Here is an 18,435-nt window from a genome sequence, read left to right on the forward strand (position 1 = left end):
TTCCGCTTCACACCATTCATTTCCGTCTCACGCTCGTGCACCGGTTTTTCTCAATGGTCACACCCCCGGCGGTCCGTGATTGGCTGCGGTGTTTGCACCATATCCCAGCTTTTCATATGGAGATATATATATATATATATATAAAAAAAAAGAGAAATGCAGAATCTGTCCTGGAAATTTGTAAGAAAAAACAAACTAGTAAACAAAGAACTATTTAACAGTTTACATTTTTCATTTTAGCTATTAAAAGCATGATGAACAAGAGGTCAGACAAGATTTAAAAATATCATGGTCAGAGGCACGTGAAAACAAGTGCTTACTAGCAGTTTTTTTTTTTTTTTTTTTTTTTTTTTTTAACATTTAAGACAGCATTTTAGCTCATCAACGTAAGCGTTCACGTACTAAACTTTATATACCGTATACCACTAAAGCAACGTTGAACTAAAAGCGGCTACAATGAATTGGGTTGGAGGCTCAAGGTAAGGTGCAAAAGGATGTTTGTTGAACATATTATGCTAATATGAAGAGTTAGCTAACATGTTACTGTCGACGACTCCTATTTAGGAACCGGCTGGTGATGAAGAATGACGCAAAAAGGCAAAGAGTAAGTCAGTTAAGCAAAAGTAAAGAAAATTAGATAATTGAAGAATTATACAGAATAAATCATACTTATGACTCGTGCTTACGACTGCGCATTATGAAGATAAAGTTTCTCTCTGCTTTAGGAGTTTTTTGAAAAGAGAAAGATGCAACAGAGACTCAAGACCCTGGGTTTAACTCTGCCACAGTCCCCTCAAGCCTCAACTTCCTGTAGTATGGACCTGGTAACCCTGTTCATAGTAAACCAGATCGCTACCAAAAAAGAAAATAATGGTGAACATCTCGAAAGTTGCCGAGCTACAACAATTAATGCATTATGATGAATTCGACTTAGAGACTAAATCAAGATTGTGTGTGTGTGTGTGTGTGTGTGTGTGTGTGTGTGTGTGTGTGTGTGTGTGTGTGTGTATCTAGATCCCCCTAAAGTGGCTGCTCTTGGTAGTTGTAAAGGAAACTCGAAGTGTGGAAATGACGCACTGGTTCTCCCCATGAGCAACGGCTCCCCATCACAGCAGAACCTTGTGGAGGGGAAACCAAATCACAGGTTAGAACCATGGTTAATAAGATAAGATCAACTTTATTAATCCTGAAGGGTATTTTCGTGCCAGATAGCTACCAAATTGGAAGACACAAAAACAGTATAACATAGCAGCAATAGGGAATAAAATAAATTGGATTGGATGTGGGCTGTCCATCACAATACTGAACGAATAGAAAGAAGGTATGTAGATATGTAGAGAAATTGGAACATTACATTTTTCTGTCTTCGAAATATTGTTCAGACCCCAAGTAGCACAAATTTGTTTTCTTCACATACAAAGTTGAAGTCTAGCCTGTAAAATTGTAATATGTTTTAATTAAAATAGTCTCTGTTATGTTCAGACTTCGCAAGACTGCAACAGGAAAAGGCAAAGCTCCACAAATGTTCAAGTATCCCCAGGTAACCATGAAGTTGCACCCAAACTTGTTTCTCAAGCACTTGTGGATAGCAGGCTTTGGTTAAAAGTGACCAATTTTTTTGTTGTTGTGTCGCAGCTATCGCCTGTGCTGGAGTCAGCATTCTCAGACAACAGTGCTTCAGACTACCTGCCGGGCATAACCGACTCCTTCAGCCCCTTCTCCTCCACCTCAACATCCCCCTCAGGCCAAGGTGGTGTTCGAAAAGGCTTTGCATGGCTCATATTCTGCAGGGTTTTTTTGTTTTTTTTTCAAAAATAGGTACACACGTTCTCTGCAGATTTGTTCCCGCTGCAGCTGAGGATCCAGCAGAGAAGGTGGACACAGTCGCAGCAGCCCTGTGGTCGTTTTTCCTCCCCTCCAACTGTGAATACCCCGGGGCTGCCACAGCCTGATGTAATGAGAAGAGAATTATTCAGTGAAGCTTAGTAGTAAAGTCAACTGTTTGTAACTCTTTTAAACCACTTACCATAACGTCAGACTCTAATCCCTGTTTACATACCCTAAGTGATAATTTGCTTCGGTTTTCAAACGTTGATCCATTAATTAAGGATGCAGAGTGAAGCATGAGGGCCAACTGCCACGTTGAGTGTGACTCGATAAATCCAACTTATTTAAATGTGCAGTTGCTCTTTTTTCTGCACTCCTGCTACTACTCTTGATCAGAAATCAGAAAAAATAAGGGTTGATTCCAGTTTTATATGAGAAATGTTTTGATCGCTATTAATACAACACATTTAAATCAAGATTATTTCACATTTGAGTCTGCAATGATATTAAGTTTGCATTTCATTTTTCCAGTTCCAGCCATTTTCTCAGCCTCGAGCCATGATGGACTCCATTCTCTGGTCCACTGGGTCAGACCTCTCCCAGATGGGAACACCTACAGCAGCCAGATGCCTCTTTAGAAGCCCTGTGCGAGAGTAAGAACATCACATTGTTAGGTTTTTGTTGTTGTTTTTTTTCCTTGCTGATGAAACTGTAAGTAGGCAACACTTTTGTTGCCACAGCAACAGCAACACCAACAGACAGGAGGCCATGATGTCTGGTGGCCAGCCAGAAAAAATGAAGCCTGTGCTGGACTTCACCTTAAATCAGTCAGAAAACGAGCCACAGCTTGGTGAAGTCATCTTCAGTGGCTTCTGTGCAGAGGAACGCGAGACAGAAGGTGAACAATCGACATGCACGGCTGCTCACTTTGAAATTCCAACCCGCTCAGCTGAACGTGTCGTTGAATCACAGAGACTCCTTTTGGGAGAAGGAAAAAGATATTTCTCAAAGAAACACCAGTCGACTCTTTAGCGCCACAGTATGTAAACACAACATTTCGTTCCTGTCATGTAAAAAGCTTTTGTTGTGACGCTACTTTTCTCTCTTTTGCGGTCAGAATGGTCCCAGACAAGTGCAAAGGAATTGAAGTAAACAACCCCCTGTAAATCATGCTTGTATTGCCACCAAGTGGTTGTGCTCGAAATTGCATCAAATAGAAAGCAAGTGGAAAGGAAATTATTTATTTTCTCACCGAGCTGTACCAAACCATTTGCTGCCAGACAAAGCTCACTTATATTTATTATATTATCCCCACCAGAATGTGTGGTAACCCTCGTACGTGCACGTTCCAATACTAATGCAACTTTATTCACAGCCCTCCAATGGCACAGACCTGAACTTTTGTGAGTATCTTCAGTGCTGCTGACTAAGCTCCCCGTGCATTATGTATATGCAAGGGAACTGACAATGAACTGAATGGGGTTTTTTTTCTCTCTCCCAATCCTGCAGCATCACTTGAAAACCACAGCAGCCCAGCGAGTGGCTGTGACTGGTCGCCAAGTTTTGATTGCGGAGGAGGTTACCTCAGTTCAGACTCAATTGATGTGAGTCTGAATCGACATTTTGCCAGAGTGAGAGAGAGAGAGAGAGAGAGAAAAAAAAAAAAGCAGTTATGCAGATATATGCAAATGTAAAAGTGCTGATGCTTATTCTTATCCAGTTTATTCAGTTGAAGGGTGAAAGCTTTTCCTCATGGCATTGAAGATTATTTTGATTTTTATTCATGGGTTCATTCTTGATATTTTTAAATACCAGACATGACATGCTACAGTATATACAAGCAGTATATACATGTATATGTATGTATATGTGTGTGTGTGTGTGTGTGTGTGTATATATATATATATATTTATATATATATATACATATATATATATACACACACACACACACACATATATGTATATATATGTATATATATATATATATATATATATATGTATATATATATATATGTATACACACACACACACACACACACACACACACACACACACATATATATAAGTATATATGTATATATATATATATATATATATATATATATATATATATATATATACACACACACACACACACACACACACACACACATATATATGAACATGTTGCTGCTTGTGTGCTTCTTTTGTCTAACTGTTTTTCAGGTGGAGGAACACCGACAAGTTTATCAAATCCCAACCCAAGGCTCCGAGGCTGTTCCAGAGCAAAGGCTGACAGAACTCAGACATAATTACAGCCCTGATTGCACAGCACTCAGAGATAAAGCCGTGGGAAGCGATACCCAGGGAAGCCAAACTGAACCGCGGTGTCAGTGCAGGAAAACACCCGGAGAAACTCGAGAGGTGGGAACTCAGACCGCCAACCGTGCTGCGGCCAAGACGTGCGATGCCTCGACTCAGTGCGGCCTGGCGGAGGTCGGCGGCACCGCGGAGATCGGCAGCACCGCTTCCACCTGCTTTGACAGCAGCCTCCGACTCGTCGTCGACGCATTACAGCATCCGTCCACAGGGAGGCAGCGCCATCACACTTCAAACACCACCAATGGCACACCTTTACTGGACAGACTGAGGGGCAAGAACAGAGGGAAGACTTCCCCCAAGTAATTTAGTGACCATACATAAGCCGACTGTGACAGCAGAGTGATCCGAAATGGACCCATCACTCCCTTCCTGAAAAGTGAGCCAAGGTGGAGCCTCGTAGTGATGTTACCAATTCCACATCAGACCAAGCCCAACGACAAGAGGTCTATCTGATGGAGCGGGGGAGGAGGTCATAAATAAGCCCACACCCGGACAGAGCTGGAAGCAGAAGGAAGAGTGAAGAAATAGCCGGCAGGTGATAACTAGAAAAATATAATATATGTATTGGTCACAGTTCTCTGCATGATGTGATTCATTGGAATGTTGATTAAAAGATGGAAAAAAGCCCCAAAATCTCAGCTCTGGTTCCTCACTTTATTTATGTTACCATACACATATTCAAGTGTCAAGTTCTCATTAATATACTCATTTGTTTTTTTTATAGAATATAAACTCTAGCAAAACATTTAGCTTGAACATTAATCAAGTATGCTATACAGATTTTGTTTGTTTGTTTTTCTGCCTTTAATTCCTGGTAAAGTGTTGAAACACATGTACATCACGATGATCTTGGGGGTGAAATTAGGAAAACAGGTCATTACATGAAACACAGAGTAACCCCACTGTGTTGCAGGACCGTGTGAGAAAGTGGACATTAGTGACATAACAGTGCATGATCTATGACAAGGCATTGCCTGAAACCAAGAGGTTCAACATCTAAACACATACATGTCACACAGCTGCTACCGTGTGTATTTTACCTGTGGCGTGACTGAAATATGCTTTTTGAGAAACCGTCCAACATTAAACAGAAATAAGAAAAACGAAAAAATGAAACATTAAAACAGGATGGTTTACCCTGTTCCGCTTGTCTCTTTGGACGAAAACATTGTACTGTTAAGTCTAAGAGGCAAATGCAAATCTGACAGGAAGTAGCGGTAACACAATCTGGACACTGCTGCGGTTCTTTAGCGCTTCACTTATGTGTTGATTCAACAAGTTATTCATGCCCACACAAATCTAAGCTGATTCCAGCTGTTCGTTGATGTTGATGCAAAAAAAAGAAAAAAGAAAGTCCTTTAACGCATACATGTTCTCAAACACAGTCCGGCTGTTATAAAATGTAAACCATTGAAACTATGAAATCCTTTTTGAACTTCTATGTGAGTTGTGGAAATACTTTTGGGGGGGATTTATTAAAACAATAATAGGTCTTACTACAATTCAGCCACATTTCTGTACAGAAATGTGGCTGAATTTCTGTACAGAAATGTGACACTCTAACCCAACTGAAAATATCTGAAAATGTACTTGCAGATAGCTTAACTTTGACAGGTCACTGAAAATGTCACTTCACTGTGCAGAGGCATTCAATGATATGTTTCTCAGCGCCAAAAGAAACCTTATTCAAAAGAGGTGCAAAATCCTATGAATTCAGCTGCATGTCACACAGTAAAGACAGTAAGAAACCAGTCACTTGGCCTCAGTAACAGCACAGCTTGTAAAACGCCATAATTACCTATTTTGTTACACAAGGATACTGAGTAGTCTACTTTCAAATAGTTTTCTGTTACACGTACACATATAGTAAGTGTATTTAACTAACACTGACCTCACAATTTTTTTTTCTCCTTTGTACAAAATTGACATTTGCAAATTACGCAATAAGCCCATACTCCTCGGCTCCTGACATTTGACGATATGCTCAGTTCTTCTGTTCAAAAGGCTACGGAGGAAGACGTAAAATCAAAAACGTAAATTAAATGAGAATAAAAAAAATTATATTTCATCATTGTTGAATTACAAACACAGTCGAGGAGAATGACATTTGTCAAAATCATCATAACAACAGCACATCCAACTTTGAGGAGATGGCCATTAGGCGCCTTCACGAATACACATGCACTAACACTGTAATGACAAATGAAGTTCCAAAACTACTTCCTGTGCAAGAAATTACATGTTTTTATGCCTAGTGCTAACAACAGGAATAGGGAATGGGGCATGTTGTATTTAGGTCTGTTATTAATACAATTAGATCACAAAATAAATAATAAAAAAAACTTTGACTCAACACTTTCAAAGGTGAAAGTCAAAATCAGAACTGATAAAATGTACCAAGGTCATAGTACTTGTATTTTTTTGCCAATGAACATTGAGCCAGGCACTGCACGTGAAGCGTGAACCAAATCACGTATCTCGTAATAAAAAAAAGAAGAAGAAGCAAAACGGCAGCAGAACTTAATAGGTGATGGGACAACTGAACATTCAGTTTATTCACATTCAAGATAAATCAGATTCTTACTTTGAAAATCCAGCTAGAGCCTGCGTGCGGGGATTGTTTTTTAGCAAAGCCGATGTTGCCCTGAGGCTAGCTGCTTAGCGCTGCTGTGTTTAGCAAAGCTCTTGCCACAAGCAGCAAAGTGAAAAAGTCTTTCCGAATTGGGCTAAAATTCAAATGCAGTTCCAAGACAACTGATAGCATTGATGCTAGTGTCTTTATCATCAGCTAGGATTGCTGTTGTTTCATGTTCTTCTTCTTTGTCTTCTCCTGATGGCTATTTAAGGGCAGCAGTTATGGATTTGAATGCAATCTTGATCTGTAACTTCAGATCAGATGTTTGCAAGATAGATGAGCAACAGTTCTGCGATCCAGCTACTTTTTACAACTCTTTGAACAAATTAACACACACACATACACATCTATGTGTGTATATATATATATGTGTGTGTGTGTGTGTGTATGTATGTATATATGTATGGTATATATGTATGTATATATATATATATATGTATATATATGTATATATATATATATATATATATATATATATATGTGTATATATATATATATATGTATATATATATATATATATATATATATATATATATATATATGTGTATATATATATATATATGTATATATATATATATATATATATATATATATATATATATATATATATATATATATATATGTATATATATATTTATATATGTGTGTGTGTGTGTGTGTGTGTGTAGGAAAAGGAACTGTTCATTGCTACGAACTTTACGAAAGGTTCTGTTTAGGCACTAACAAATGCACATCTCTTTACAATATATTCTACTTTTCCATTTCTTTGTATCGTTAAAAAAATATAAGAAGCACAAACTAAGACTATAACTTGAGAGCCCACACTGGTGCTACAAGCTTTGAACTGTGATTCAGGAGAAAGGCATAATGGTTTTATAAATCAAAAATAACAAGAACTGTTCAGCTATGAGTCTTTGATATTTTCTGGAAAATATTTACGAATCTGAGCAGAAACTGATTTTTGTTGACAGCAAAGTGTCCTTCTCTAAACTGTATGTACATTACAAAGATGTGAACTTTCACAAATGTTCAGAACATTTCTGATCCCCATCATTGCTTTTTTTTTTTCAGATTCTAAAAAACACCTGAAAGCCTGTGTAATGTTAAAGATGCCCAAATAATGACCAAAATCTGTTTTAGCAGGGTGCTGAAACTAAGCATTTATGCCGGAGGCTGAAAACACAGTGCTGAATATCCTGGGGATCTAAGGGAGACATTTATGTTGCAAGGTTGATCCACTAGTCTCGGAGGATAAATAAAGACCAGAAAATGGTAAGAATGTGCAACCTTTAATGTTGTTTTTGGCGGCCATCTGAACATTTTCTACTTTCTATTTCATTTATTGATACTGAAGTTTTTTTCGTATTCCTGAATCTGAGAGCGAGGTCTTTCGTTGGAGATGCTAACTAAAGACGTGAGGGTGACCTCGGCTGACCCGTTCAAAATAAATACCATGAAAAACAACAACAAAAACACTTCCACCGAAATCTGACTGGCCAAACTGGTTGGTTCACTAGTCCACGTCGGACGCATCGTTGTCCGACAGGTGGTAGTTGGAACCTTTGACCCGGATGTACTCCACCTGTCGACCCTCGTCCGAATCAGAGGCACCACAGGAGCACAGCTGGTTCTCAAAGAGGGCTTCGATCTCCTCCAGGCGCCGGCCCTTGGTCTCCGGCAGGCATCCATAGACGAAGAGGAAGCCCAGCAAGGCCATGCTGGAGTAGAGGAAGAACGCCCCTGCAGAGGAGGAAGAGGAGAGCAGGGCTGGCAAAAAGGCTTCCACAGACTTCGCTAGCCACTAGCCCAGGGGTGTCAAACTCAAATACACAGCGGGGCCAAAATTTCATACTTGGATAAAGTCACGGGCCAACGTTGATATTTATTGAAAACATATTCCTGCGGATAGAACAGTGAACCTTTCTATATGCACCCAAACAAGTTTTGCTTCAACACTGAATATGGAACAAGCAACAATAAATGACTTCATATTGCACACATGCACAACCGAATTTCAAGTAAAAAAAAAAACATCTAAATAAATCAAATGCAAATAAAAATTGTGTTCCTCTTCTTTGTTTGCAGGTTTCTGATTTAAATTTCAACAGTAACCTTTTCAACAGGTTGATAATAAATGTAAAGTGAAACAACAACAATAATTAAAGCTGCGAGCAGCGTTGGCGGGACTGAGCCGCCGTGGCTGACGCCAACCCCCCACGTCCCATGCTGATGAACCCCGACCTCTGCCAACGTCCCCCATGCCCGCCGACATCTGTCGAATTTTGGCAATTTTAAACAACTTGAAATATGTCACTTCCTGTTTGTCGTATCAAAAAATTAGAAACATAAACGACGTAGAGCTTGACGAGACGAACGAGATGAATTTTCGATGTTCCTAGAGGATGCTATGGGCATTTTTAGTTTTCTGGTGTTTTTTTTTTCTATTTTGGTCAGTTTTAACATACATCGACTTTAATGGTGTATAAAATGAAAACGGTGCAATGCATCCGGACCGTTCTTTTTACGCGGACCTTCTGACAGTCTATTCTGTGTAATACAAAAGGTTTGAAACTTGCAGTATTCACGGTTATTATACTAATTTTCGGGCTTTTGTATTTGATGTCTGTCCCCTCCAGAGCAGCAACACACGATTTTCCGCGCTGAAAGCTTTTTAGATTTGCGTATCTCGCGGCTCGTTTCCTCGTATTTACTGCATCCCGCGAAAACCCTGCAAAAGCCTTGCCGGTGTACGCCCCCGCCCGGGGTCACACTCTTCGTCGCTACTGAGCCTCACTTCCTCAGTTTGCCGGTGCGGGAGTGAAGAGTAAACGACAAACTTTACGAAAAAGGCACAATTTAAACACTTACCGTCGTGAAGGCTTCACTCTTTAGCAGCTGTTTACCGGCTAATCCAGCTTCGTACGGACCCAGCGCGGGCTGAGTTATGGCCACAAGGCGGACCGAAGGTCCCTGGACGATTTTTGTGCCTTCCGTGTCCCCGGAAATATATTTTACTTTGTGTACTGACCGTGTTTTATATTTTTGCGAGACATTTTAATAGGGCTTAGAATGATTTGGTTTCATACTGTTGACTTGTATCAAAACACTGTCCTAGCAGAGAAAATATGTACGCTGAAACGATCACTTCAGTCATAGAGTCGTTTATTATTAGACAAGAATATCTGCACAACTTAAGTCCACACCAAGCACAAAGCAGGAAGAGCTCTATACAACCCATGTTACCATGCTGGCAGCGTGAACATCGCTATAAGGAGTGAAACTTGCCAGTCAAAATTGCTGCCTCTTCAGTTTCGCTGCCAGCGAACACAACACATATAACAAGCAGAGCACGGAGTTAGTGGTGGTGGCTAACAGTTCATCAACACGATTCAGCGGTTGTACTTTGCAAGTAGTCTTAAAACGAATGTTGCTTGAGGTCACAATACACTCACAGTCCTCATACATGTTTTCAAATATTGCCATGGCTGACTATTCTCTCGTCGTCCACCGGCCGAGTCGAGCCCGTCTCACTCCCGTTGTCGACCGGACCAGTGTTCCATCGCATTCAGATTAGGCTGAACAAACCTCCAACATTTTCTCTATTCGTTCCACTCCGACGGTTGTGGTCCTTGGTGCTTCGGTAGTCGCTCAGTATTTTTTATTTTATATTTTTTAATTTCCCTGACACCGAAAAAAACATTTTCTTGGAGCAGCGCATTGCAGAATCACTTCCGGGGCAGAGGGGGGGGAGGGTGGAACCAGTCCGAGAGTGTGTCTGAGCTTGGCCATGAATGGAGATCCGGAACGCAATTATGTCATTGCGTTCCCAGTGTTGAAAAAATCTCTGTGAACAGAGTGTTTAGAACCATGCCCAACAATTTGCAGGGCTCACATCGAAACGCATGAACATCATTATTTGACGATATCGAGATCGTTTGACGATTCGGGTTCAACATTGTAACATCATAGGTGCCCTTTGAGTTCTCACTCTGTTCCAAACAAGTGACGATAGCTCACTTCCGGTTAGTCTGGGGTCAAAGGTCAGCATATCAGCAAATAGGTCTGGATTGCCCGCACACGTGGGTGTTGGCCCCATGTCTCTACGACCTTCCTAGAAGAGGTTCGTTTTTAACGTGAAATGAAAAAAGTGGAAATAACTCACTTCTTGTTTGTCGGGCGACAAAAGTTAGAGCATACGAAATGGCGGGCTTGAAAAGACGAACGCGTGGAAATTTTCCCCATATTTTTTCGACCTTCCTAGTGGAAGCTAGGGCCATTTCAAATTTTTGGACGCCTCTAGGGGGCACTAGAGAGTGGAATTGTTCCTTTTTCTCTTCATTTTATCAAATTTTTTGCCAGTTTCTACCTATGTGGCAGATTTAATTCACATATTTTGTATGGTAAGGGGGTCAAAATGGGGAAAAAAAGCAGCGGGGAATGTGTAAATAATAATAATAAACATAACAAAAAAAACCATCGAGTCTTCGCCTTGCGAAGACCTGCTCTGATGAGAGCAGGCCTTCGCTGAGGCTCAGTCCCGAATAAACATACAAAGAACAAACGGGTCTTCGCCTTGCGATGACCTGGGGCCCATTGCACAAAAGTAGGATTCCGTCATCCAAGATGAGTAAGTAAGCCACGCTCAACCAATTCACAACACGTGTGTCCAGGCTTAATCGGTTGCACAAAAACACATCCACGGATGCACACCGAGCACACGGATTCATCAAGCCAGCTGAAACCTATCCTGGATTGGTGCGCGCACGCGGCTTCCTTAAATAGACCCCCGTAATCGAGCTCAGATTCACCGATTCACCATGTCAAAACGAGCGGCTTACTTTTCCCCGTCCGAGGCAGAAATCCTCATGGAGGCGTACGAGGAGGTTAAGGACCAAATAAAAAAAAAAAAGGCAACACCGCCACGGCGATTAAGCAGAGAGAAAAAGCGTGGCAAAGTATTGCAGACCGTCTGAATGCGTAAGTAGTGCACAAATATGAACTCACCGCTCCGCCGAAACCATCGCAATTGCGATCACAAGTTATAATAATAATAATAATAATTATTAAAATTTTTATCATTACTATTCTCATTCGAATTGTAATAATAATGCTGTTATAATAATTATTATTATAGCTATTATAATTGTAAACAAAGTGCGGTGTGCGAAGATGTGAGTGATATTGTGTAAATGAATAGACGAGTTTACTGACTTCACTGAATTTCCAATAGAGCTTTAAAAAAAGTTTATCTTATCGTGCGTGCGTGCGTGCGTGTCTGTCTGTCTATGTACGCACAGATCAAACATGACTGGGCCAAAAAGAACATGGCAGCAGATAAAGGTAAAATACAAGAACATCCTGCAGAATGGTAAGTGCCCAACTAATACTTAAGATCAGAAGATCAGAAGTTGCCTGCTCATATTGTCAGTTTGGTTTTAGCAATTAAAAAGAGCGCGCACAGAAGGGGTACAGGTGGGGGGGTCCCCAAAAACTGACCTCACCCCAGCAGAGGACTTGGCCTTGGCTATAAACCGAGGCAGACCTGTGATGTAGGGAATACCTGGGGGCACAGAAACTAGTGTAGGTCCCTCCCAATATGCCAACCAGTTGATACAAGGTATGTTCTATCTCTACATGGGACACATTGACATGAAATGGATTCAAACTATCTGTCTTGGCTTGTCTTGCAGTCTGCGGCAGCAGTGTCACACTGTTGGAGCCACCGGCATCATCAACACCAGCTGATGTTGATCCGGTGAGTACTGGCATTTACGCCTGGCAAGTCTAGTCTACTAGCTTCAATACTGATCCTGTTAAATGCGATAGGGTGAAGGCACCAGTGCAGCAGCCACAGCAGCATCTGACCTGGATGATGAAGAGACCATCTCCCTAGGGTCCAGAAGGAATGAGGAGGTATCCTGTCAAGCTTATTGACGTTATTTTCTGTCAATAATAGTGAGACCTCATTATTTGGTACCCACACAAAATTTCATTTTTGTAACAGGACCCAGATGCTGTGTTGGCAGAGAGTCATCCAGGCAATATAGTGAGTAACAATGGAAGGATATTCCTTTTATGCAAAATTCCCACTGTACTAACTGTCATGTGTTTACAGAACTCACAAGTCATCAGAAAACTGTATGCCCAGCATCTAAAGCGGCAAATTGAGCTAGCTCATGTGGGCATACTGTACAAAAAAAGGAAAATGGAAAACCTTTCCTGAGACTCTGACATAAAAAAGAAAACCTTAAAAAAAACTTGAACTTGAGGTGGGTCATGCTTTCAATGCACACTTTATGCTAACTACATTTGAGACACAAATGTAATAATTATTTTTCTTCTTTCCTCCCCCAACTCAAAGAACAAGACAGGCCTTGACCCAGAAATGAAATTCAATTGAACTATAATGGTGTGTTTGTTTGCCTACAAAGAGATTACCTTAGTGTTGAGATTGGTTGGAAGTTGAAACACTGGCATCATTAATAAGGTTAATAGAAAGTTGCTTAATGTACCCTCAAATGCAATTTCTAAAAAATATTAAAACACTTAATGCTAATATAAAGTGAGTAGAGGGAACAGTTGAATTATTTATTCTTGAAGGTAGTCTGTATCATAATGACATTAAATTGCAAAAAAAAAATAAAAAAGGTACCACAATAAACAAACCAGTTGCAGCTTGTGTGGCTTGAGGTTGTAAAGGTGTTTCACGTTAAGTGAAACGGACCAATGGCCTACATAAAGGACCCAAATTGTCAGTTTCTTCCTGCTCTAACAATGGCGTGCCCATTTTTGCAAGACGTTGTGGATGAAGAAGCTCTTGTGGTTAGGAGAGCCTTGAGAAGACAGAGGGTTTTTCGGGACCGGTTGGATCCACTACGCCCCGTTCACACTGGACGCGGAAGCGCCGCAAAGCTTCCATTCGGCGCTCACGTGAATCAATGTGGTGGTTCACACTAGACGCGAACAGGCACGCGGCTCGCGGCATGCATTTGTTGTTTCGGCGTCTGCTCTATTTTGTGCGCGAGCCGCGACCGATCCTCGTCAATAGTACAGGAAGTCGCTCAATAAAAACGAGAAAATCCGGTGAATTTTCAAAATAAACTAATTTCAAAATAAAAACCGAATGACAAATTCGATCATATTTGTATGTTATATTTGTCAGTACATTGTATCAGAGTGCGAGAGAGATTAAACACACACACACACACACACACACACACACACACACACACACACACACACACACACACAGAGGAAGACTTGATCAAAATACGTCTGTTTGCAGATCGCGCTAAAGTCCAACGCTAAATGTTAGAACTTATCAAAAGATTGCAACATTATCTGAACCGTCAAACAATACCAATTTTTGAAATAATGCCAGTGAGTCTAGTTGAATGTGATAACAATGTGCAGTGTTGAGTGGAATAACGATTGGTTTCCGTTGGTGGTGATTGTTTACTGAAATACAGGGTGAGATTAAATAGATCCGAGAATTTAGCCTGGTCTGGAGCAGGTTCACTCCACAGAATAAATTCCATGGTAACTTATACCATAACATGTTGCTCTTCCACCTATCCTACTTTTGTACAACCGGATCACGGATAAATTCATCCAGGATGACCAACATATCCCTGCTTAATCCCTTATCCTATTTTCGTGCAACGGGCCCCTGGTCTATCGCCTTGCGATGACCTGCTCTGACTTCAGAGCTGGTCTATCGCCGGGGCTCAGTCCAGAATTAAGTTAGAATAATATCCTTCATTGAATGTGCAACCATTAAAGCCAATGCCTTGGCATACATAGACATAGAGCGGTCGTGGCCACATCAGGTGACCGTTGATACAAGACGACTAAAGATGTGGCGGTTGGCTCCAGTGGTGATGAAGTCAGCCAGGGGATGTGTTTCTGTGACATGAGACACCCAGCTCAGTCAGGGGCGGCTCCAGCCCCAAGGAGGTGGACGGGAAGCTGCCAACAGGACTTGCTTGGCCAGGACCCGTTCATCCAGGTGCACCACATTGTCCAGCAGGCGCATCCTGCCTCTTTTGATGGTCGTTGTGACTAGGAGAGGGGTGCCGGCTCTGGCATATACCTCATCATTTGTGAGGTTTAGTGGTGAAGCTTCTTCACCAAGAATGGCAAGAGCATCAACCAATGTGTCTAGTATTGAGCTAAGGAGGACAACATCATCGGCATAATCCAGATCCAAAAATCATCAGACCTTTTAAAAGCTCCAAAGCCAAGGATGTATTTGGGTGGAACACAAACTTTTTAAAAACAAATTTACAATCTATATTAAAACCAATCACACATCTAGTAAACATGTCAATTAAACAAAGTTCAATCCCATCCGCATGGAAAATGGCAACAGTGACACCAATTTTTAAATCCGGCTCTAGTTCTGATATGATCAATTACAGGCCAATCAGCATTTTCCCTGCGATCTCAAAAGTGACAGAAAAATGGATAGCTGATTTAACTATTAAACATCTAGACAAAGGCCACGTTGGGTTAGCTTTGGTTGTTATATTGTGCTATTATTATTATTATTTTTTTTTTTGTGATCACAGGAAGTAGGTCACCTGGGGTTATTTAGTTACCTGTGCTTGAGACGGGCAAATAAGGAGCCGTGGCCCCATTGGCTTCCATGAGACAATAGAGGAGGCAAACCGGTGGTGGATAACCAGTGTGACGCCCTCGGTGCGATGGGTGCCATGGCCGCTCCCCAAAAGTCTGTATTGCCCGATGACTGTCTCATCACTGCCCGGCCAGTGATGGAGGTGTTGAGGCGGGTAAGTTCAGCGGGGAGAAAGGGGGTATGGCTTGGAGGGTTGAGGGTCAGGATGTTCTAGGTGACAATACTGAGGGGATGGTGTCATTTGCACAAGGTGGCCCCCAGGCTTGTGGAGGGAAATTGCCCTTACTTCTCCATTCTAGCTTAGCTTACGCAGAGCTAGCCACTGCCCATTTTTTATTTGCAGGCTTCTGATTTAAATTTTAACAATAACCTTTTCCACAGGCTGATAATAAATCTAAAAATAAAATAACAACAATAAACCAATTAAGTAATAATAATATCCTTCACTGAATGTGAACCAATTTAAGCCAATGCTTTAGACCAGCAAGAAAGAGTGCATTAAAAAAAAAAAAAAATGTTACTTGTAGTCTGTTAAAGTAAATAGTCTGCCAAAATACCAGCAGAGCATTCTGGGATTTGTAGTATTAGCAGTATGTACATGTGCTGTATAATACCGGTGGGCCAGCTCTCGTAGTCATTTAGCATTGCCTCGTGAGCCAAAGTTTGCGATCTATGCATTAGCCACAGGCCAAGAAGACGGTGGACCCGAAGACAAGCTTTTCTACAAGCTTTTCCTCATGACTATGATCTCTATTTCCCCTCCAACGACATCTGAAGCCCTAAAAAGCCCACATGCGCATTGCTCTCGGTGCCTTCGCCCATTTCTATGACAACATCATTACGCAGCTTCTCGGCAAATTATCCCAAAGCGGATGAGCGTCTGCGATCAATCACCATCACTGCTCTAAGCTCAGAACGGCTCCACAAATTACACCCTGACGGATCGATCAGACCGCTTATCCCGGGTGGAAATGTCACTTCCTTCCTGTCTGAGGAGGGAGCTGCTGTGCTGAGCTGCGGCGTTAACAAAGAAAGAAAGAAAGAAAGAAAAGAAAGAAAGACATCTTGGGCTCATTTGTGACATAAGATGCTACTGCGCAAGTGCTGCCTTGGGAGCATCGTGTCACAGCCAAGTGAAAGGGATGAGGTCCGACACGCCTGATTGGCTGAGATTAACCTGTTGTGACACACACACACACACACACACACACACACACACACACACACAAACACCGACCGTAATAGGTGAGGTACTGCGCCAGGTGCAGGAAGGTGAGTGACACCAGCACGTTGAAGGTCCAGTTGACTCCGGCCGCACATGCGTTTCCCGTGCTCCTTGCCCACAGAGGGTAGATTTCCGAGTTGATGGTCCAAGGCATGGGGCCCATCCCTGACAGGCGAAAAAAATAAAAATAATTAAAACTGCAAGCAGCGTTGATGGGGCTGAGCCCGGTCATTGTGACCAGCCCCCCGACACCCGCCAACGCACCCCGACACATGCTGAGGCCTCCTGACGCCTCCCACTCCCTCCAATGCCTTCTGACCCCTTCAGATACCTGCGACCCCTGGTAAACCTTGTTGACCTTGATATGCTACAGGTGGCGTTATTTGGCCTATCAAATTAATTTTTCATAACCATAAATTTAATACCTGAATGAAATTTGATGAACTTTGGAGCAAGTTTTGGGGGTTTGCAGGAATTCATTTACGACATTTTTGCCTGTAGGTGGTGCTATGGAACACCTAGAGTTGTCATTTTGCACTTTAAAAAAAATTGTTCATCAGTCTTGACATGCTTCCCGAATTTCATCAAAATTGATCAAGGTTAAAGGGGTCAAAATGGGGGTTAAATGTGAGCAGAAATTTGATAATGACAAATATACAAAAGACAGGACCAGACAAAACAACAGTACCATACAACAACTACAACAACAAAAACTAGCTAGATATAGCAATGCAAAAACCCAAACTAATCAGTTCTGGGTGAATGTGACAAGTATATTATGCAACCTGGAGTGCAATACAGTGGAAGCTACACAAGGGGGAAAAAAACAACTAAATAAAATTAATTAATACTGTTTTTTAATACAAATGCTCTCATCAGCACAACAGAAACATTACATTAACATAGTCAAGAAATATTTACATGTTCTTTCAAAGGCATTAGTTTTGGAGTGCAGAGGACAAGTGAGAAAGTCCAGAGGCATATATACCATTATTGTTCTGTGCCCTCTCAATCATGTACCGTATTTTCCGCACTATAAGGCGCACCTTCAATGAATGACATATTTTAAAACTGTTTCCATATATAAGGCGCACCGCATTATAAGGCGCATTAAGCGAAACAAAAGAATCAGAGATAAGTCCGTCAGACTTTATTAACTGCGTTCACAGTAACTCTAAAACTTGTGTGTAACAAATAAAAAACAGAATGATACCGCTAGAAATATGTTACCAACGCGCATTGAAATCCACTGGAGGTTCTCTACCACGGTTCGGAAGGTGTTCGATTACGTTCCATCAGTGCTTGATTCTACAGCACCGCCGGACTCCTGAACACTGTCTCACTTCATCTACGCGATAGAGCGACCGCGTTGACGCTCTGCTCACGCTCCAGCACCCTCCCACACAGGACGCGTTTTACGAGCAGAGCGTCTCGATCGGTTCATGCGAGGATTGCAAGATCGCGCGACAACCCAGGTAGTTTTCGCGTTGGGACAGTGTCTCGAAGTATCGATGTGTGTAAAAAAGAAAAAAAATAATAACGCGAACTCCTGGCATCATACAAAATGCAGGTATTTAAAGTATAGATGCATTTTGTTCATCATAGTTTGAGATTCAAAGTGAAATCGGTTTTTGTTTGACGGCCGACCTGAACAGTGTTGAAGCCGATGCGTCACGTTGATGTTTCACAGTAAAGTACAGCACATATAAATACAAAATCCAGCACATTGTGTGTTATGATGAAAATC

General features: G+C 41.5%; 2 protein-coding genes across 3 annotated transcripts in view; one reads left to right on the plus strand and one right to left on the minus strand.

Annotated features, from left to right (window-relative positions):
* The first annotated feature begins 357 nt into the window (after positions 1-357).
* redic1 (regulator of DNA class I crossover intermediates 1) lies at positions 358-6,689 on the plus strand. Of its 2 annotated transcripts, XM_076011802.1 has the most exons (14): positions 358-479; positions 565-604; positions 726-873; positions 1,015-1,144; positions 1,483-1,540; positions 1,636-1,750; positions 1,838-1,953; positions 2,359-2,480; positions 2,574-2,725; positions 2,800-2,866; positions 2,945-2,975; positions 3,203-3,230; positions 3,337-3,431; positions 4,035-6,689. In XM_076011802.1, exons 1-14 carry the CDS (start codon positions 457-459, stop codon positions 4,491-4,493), a joined length of 1,584 nt encoding a protein of 527 aa, XP_075867917.1. In that variant the 5' UTR covers positions 358-456; the 3' UTR covers positions 4,494-6,689. The 2 variants fall into 2 exon arrangements, with proteins under 2 accessions (XP_075867917.1, XP_075867916.1); XM_076011801.1 differs by having other exon boundaries at positions 2,800-2,975.
* An 832-nt stretch (positions 6,690-7,521) lies between these two features.
* The window catches only part of slc2a13a (solute carrier family 2 member 13a), an 84,835-nt gene continuing 73,921 nt past the window's right edge, over positions 7,522-18,435 (minus strand). Inside the window, exons 9-10 of the mRNA XM_076012095.1 lie at positions 16,701-16,853; positions 7,522-8,565 (exon numbers count right to left, since the gene is read on the minus strand). Of these exons, the coding sequence (XP_075868210.1) occupies positions 8,339-8,565; positions 16,701-16,853 (380 nt within the window). The 3' untranslated portion in view covers positions 7,522-8,338. The remainder of the gene's footprint in view (positions 8,566-16,700; positions 16,854-18,435) is intronic.

This window comes from Nelusetta ayraudi, unplaced genomic scaffold (assembly GCF_046127955.1).
Source record: "Nelusetta ayraudi isolate G7.1 ecotype Tasmania unplaced genomic scaffold, CSIRO-AGI_Nayr_v1 ptg000135l, whole genome shotgun sequence".
NCBI lineage: Eukaryota > Metazoa > Chordata > Actinopteri > Tetraodontiformes > Monacanthidae > Nelusetta > Nelusetta ayraudi.